General features: G+C 39.5%; 1 protein-coding gene across 1 annotated transcript in view; it reads left to right on the top strand.

Annotated features, from left to right (window-relative positions):
• The window catches only part of LOC115227393 (ankyrin repeat domain-containing protein 27-like), a 9,943-nt gene extending 5,118 nt beyond the window's left edge, over positions 1–4,825 (top strand). Inside the window, exons 3-5 of the mRNA XM_029798240.2 lie at positions 1–124; positions 1,094–1,130; positions 4,057–4,825. The exon at positions 1–124 is cut by the window's left edge and continues 31 nt beyond it. Of these exons, the coding sequence (XP_029654100.2) occupies positions 1–124; positions 1,094–1,130; positions 4,057–4,362 (467 nt within the window). The 3' untranslated portion in view covers positions 4,363–4,825. The remainder of the gene's footprint in view (positions 125–1,093; positions 1,131–4,056) is intronic.
• Positions 4,826–5,000: the final 175 nt, after the last annotated feature.

Here is a 5,000-nt window from a genome sequence, read left to right as displayed (position 1 = left end):
CGCTGCACCGGGCCTGTTATAAGGGAAACTTGCACACTGCCGAGCTGTTGTTGGGTCACAATGGCATCGATGCCAATGTCGTGAACAACAAAGGTGACACACCACTGCATGTGGCAGTTCAGCGGTAAGTCCCCATTGGATCTGGAATATCCAAATCTGTTTCTTTTATGTTTTCAATAATGTTTGTTTCTTTTTCATTCAGTCATTCATGTCATAATCCCACCATGGGGTCATTGTCTTCCTTCTCTCTTTCGCACTGTAATCTACTTTATTAATTAATCATCACCATAATTGTTATTGTTGTTGCCTGACTGGACTCTTTACTTCATCTCGTTCTCCATTTCCTCAACGTCACAGGTTCAAATCCTCTCTCTTCTTCCTTTCATCCCATCTAGAACTACTTTCTCTCTCTTTCTCTTTTTCTTCCTCACTCTCTCTCCTTTGTAGTTTCTCTATTTACTCCGACCCTGGGCTAAATACAGAATCATCCCCTTACAGTATTTACATTTGTCCCTTTTATGTTCCATGTTCAAATCCTACCAGAATATTTACTATCACTTTGGGGTCAATATAATCTGTACCAGTAATACCCAGGGGTTCCTTTAATAAACTGTCTTCCTACTTTTCTCCTGTTCTTGTTTCTTATTACTTTTGAAGAAAATATATTGTGTTATTTTATTTACGACTCTTTACGTTCAGAGTTCAAATCCTGCCACGGTCAACTTCTCCTTCCATCTTTGCAAGGTTGATAAAATACAATACCAGTCATGTACTGAGGTTCAAATGATTACCTGTAGCCCTTCTTTCCTTCCTAAATTTCATGTTTATATAAGCTGTCAAAATTCTTAGCAGTATTTTTCCTGTCTTTACATTTCTGGGTTTACTCAGGTGTGTATATATCATTGTTCTACTGTGTAGAATGTGTATTGAATAAATATATGTGTGTGTGTGAGTATGTGTGTAATAATTGCTGTAATTAAGTTATTGTGACCTAATTACATTTGTTTTCTTTAATGACCTAATAACTATTATCTCAAGCTCTGTGATGTTTGGTTTTTTTTCATGTTTTTCTTTCCTCATCCATTACTTTCAGGCGAGAGTACCAAGTGGTGTGTCTATTGCTGAACCAGGTTAGTTAATAAATACATATTATATACACTCTCCAGTATCTTATTGATCTGTATAATATAAATATTACCAATGTACCAGTGAAATAATGGGAATAGATTTAATCACATGTACTACAAAAGCCTTGTGTTTGTGGGGAATTGTATATTGATCATGTTGATGTTGATATTAGCGGTGTTGACAGTCCAACTGACCTCCACCACTGATAATAATATCTTTAATGGTCAAATGAAACAAGATCATTATGAGATGAACCAAAATATAACAGACATCAGGTATATATATATATTAATTGTTTCAGGCATTTGACTGCGGCCATGCTGGGGCATCACCTTGAATTTTTGGTCAACTGTATTCATCCCAGTACTTTTATTATTTTAAGCATATCACTTATCCTTTCAGCCGCTTTGCTGAACCACAACACACACACACACACACACACCACACACACACACACACACACACACACTAACTCATACACATATACATAGGCACACACATAGACACACACCTGTTATGAAGCTTCTTTCAGTTTTCATTTACCAAAGGATCCTTCCACAGTTAGAGATCGGCACTTTTTACACAGTTGTCCATGTCCATACACATCGCAAGACCATACCAACGCAGACGTCTCTCTTGCACACCCTATTTGATGTCTTCAATGCTCATCTTTTCTCTCAAGACTCCTATACTCTGTCGTACATGCACACTGACATTGTACATCCAGCGAGGCATTCTGGCTTCATTTCTTTCAAGCCTATGGAAGTCCTCAGAGAGGTCACATCCCATGTTTCACTGACATGTAACATAGTTGTTTACACACAGGCATCATAACGTCTGCCTTTCAATCTCAGGGAGACGCTCTTTGTTACCATTAGAGTTAAGGTTACTCTGAACTTTGCACGTCTTATTCTTATTCTTGCAGCTACACTCAAAGAACAACCAACCACACTCCTGACGTGGCCACCTAGATAGCGGAAACTATCAACTCCCAGTAGCTTACCTACCTGGCAATTGATAGCTCTATTTTCTCTACATTTGTGCTGTTTATTGTACCTGTGCACCTTCCACACAGAAAAACTATTATCCCTGTTAACCTTCCTCTGATATTGCTGCAACACTTATGTGTCCATACCTTACACTGGGTACATCTTATGAACTTCCTACCTACGCTTTTTCTACAGATCGAACAGTGCCATCTTCCTAAGGGGATTTGTGAATTGTCCGCTTTCCTACTTACTAAGACTGGTTTTTGTTAGACTAAGTTTAGGGTCCTTTGATTCTAGTCCTTACTGATATACATAAAATTTACCTAGTTCTGAAAGTTATTCGGCTATGATAACAAGGTCATCAGCATTGGGGATCTCCTAGAAGCAGTTCATCTTAAATCCCTCTGTTATTGCCTGGAGGACTCTGATAAACAGGAAGGAGCTGAGGACTAATCCATGATGAACCCCTACTTGTACCCTAATTGATTGCTACACACGATGCCAAACCTCACCTTACTGACAGCATCCCTGTACATGGCTTGTAACGCTCTCACCAACCATTCGTCCATCCCTAGTTTTTGCAGTGACCAGCAAATAAGGGATCGAGGGATCCTATCAAAGCCTTTCTCCATGTTTAACAAATACCATGTACAAGGGTTTATCTTTGGCTAGGTACTTCTCCTGCAGCTGCCTTACCAGGAATATAGCATCAGAGGTGCTTCGCTGTGGCACAAAACCAAATTGCATCTCTTCTGGTCTAACACACATCCTAATTATTTTGTCTGTGACCCCCTGAGTAATTTTCATTGCTTCATCTAATAGTTTGATACCTCTGTAATTCTTCCCGTCCAAGGCATCATCCTCCCTGTATGTGTGTGTGTGTGTGTGTGTGTGTGTGTGTGTGTATTTGTAAATATTTGGAATTTGGGTATACATTTAGAAGTATGCTACTTAAAGATCTTTCGCTGATTCGGTTACCTCATGTCATCCACAGTTGAGCTATAAGTGACACTGGATCTACTTCATGTATTCTGCAGTGTTCGTTCAGTTTATAATGAATGAGGGAAGCAGAAAATGGAGTTAATGAGAATTTTTATTCATCGCAACGATTGTTTCAATCCATCTTGCATCGGTCCCTTGCAGGTAGGATATTGTATAACTGGTTGTGATACATCCTCCGGTGCAGATGCATGTCATCGGGTGTCTTCTTTTAAAGAAGATACCTCTGTAAATATATTCGGGTTCGCTTGGAATGTTGTTGTTGCCGGAAGGCTGTTGTCTCTCATGTTGTAATCCAAGAAGCTCCTAGCAACAACATGTCAAGTGAAACTGAATATATTTAGTGAGGTATCTTTACATTAAAACAAGGCACCCGATGAGATGCATCTGCACTGGAGGATGCAACACAACATGTATAGTAGCCCACCCGCAAGTGACCGATGCAAGATGGGTCGAAACGGTCGTTGTGATGCATATTCTCGTGAACTCCGTTTCCCCAATTCATTATATGTATTTATATATGTAACACTGATGTTTATGTGTGTGTGCGTGCGTGCACATTAGTTTTATGCATGTGGACGCTAACCGGCTCAGCAGTTTTATGAACCCTTTATTAATGTAGCAACATCAAAAGTAGACATTAGAAATTATAATTCTTCTTTACTTGACTTGATCTGCTAATCATGTGTTTACTCTAGTTCTGTTGCCCTACAACTTACTATAGTGAGGGGCAAATGTAGGACATTTTAATATGTTTATCATGTCTCTAACACACACATGTATCAGGTTATAGAAGGTCCTTATGGAAGATTTATTTCACTGACAAACATCAAATGTATTTGATCAGTTTGATCTAGTACCCAGTAGAAAACTGTAATGACATTGATATCAACCCTGATTTTCATGTAAATTTTCATTTTCCATTTTTACCTCCACAAAGGATTCAGTGAATTTAGAAATTGTGAACAAAGAATATAGGACACCATTGCTTGAAGCTGTTTCGGACGGTCACCTCGGAATAATGCAGCGGCTGATAGCCAGGGGTGCGAATGTAAATGCTGTCGACCATGGAGGAAATAATTGCCTGCACCTGGCGTTAAAAAGAGAAAACAACTTTCATTCTGAGGTGGAGCACATGACCATGTTAGATCAGGTAAGTTTTCACATTGTTTGTGACTATGTGTGTGTGTGTGTGTGTGTGTGTGTGTGTGTGTGTGTGTGCATTTGTGCGTCTGTGTGTGTGTAAAATAGACAAACTGACAGAGAAAGACAGACAGAAACAGACATTGTTTATATCGCAATTCTCACCTACCAACCCCATCCTCCATTACCATTTCCTGATCCAGTCACAATGGTAACCCTTAGTTATATTATTATGTAACAAACACTATTCTCTATTCCGTCCCCTTCCGTCCTCAAAGGCACGACCTCTCCATGGTAGAGAAGGTGATCCATCTCGAATGTTGGCCATACAAACACGGTCGTCAAAATTTGAAGGAGAAATGATCTATTCAAGACAGGAGATATTATTCTGAATTAACAATGATACTGGGTAGAAGAGAGGTTCATATGATAGACAGTAACATTTATAGTGCTGGGGCCATGATAATAAATACATCTTGTCCATTCCATGAAGAATTCTGCCTGAAACAGCTCTCTGTCACATTTCTTTTATATAATACTAGCAGCATAGCCCGGCATTGCCCGGATATGTAAGAGCCCCTAGTAGGCAACGACTAGTCTCAATCTAGTCCTTTCCCTCTTGGGAACGAAGGTGCATGTGTAGGTTGCAATATCTTCTCTTCACTCGAATACTTCTGTGTATACGATGTTCCTAGCTGTCCCTTTGGGCGATAAAAAGGTCGAGTTGCGTCCTCTAGACAG

This window comes from Octopus sinensis, unplaced genomic scaffold, assembly GCF_006345805.1.
Source record: "Octopus sinensis unplaced genomic scaffold, ASM634580v1 Contig03003, whole genome shotgun sequence".
Classification (NCBI taxonomy): domain Eukaryota; kingdom Metazoa; phylum Mollusca; class Cephalopoda; order Octopoda; family Octopodidae; genus Octopus; species Octopus sinensis.
This window is presented reverse-complemented; position numbering and strand designations above follow the sequence as displayed.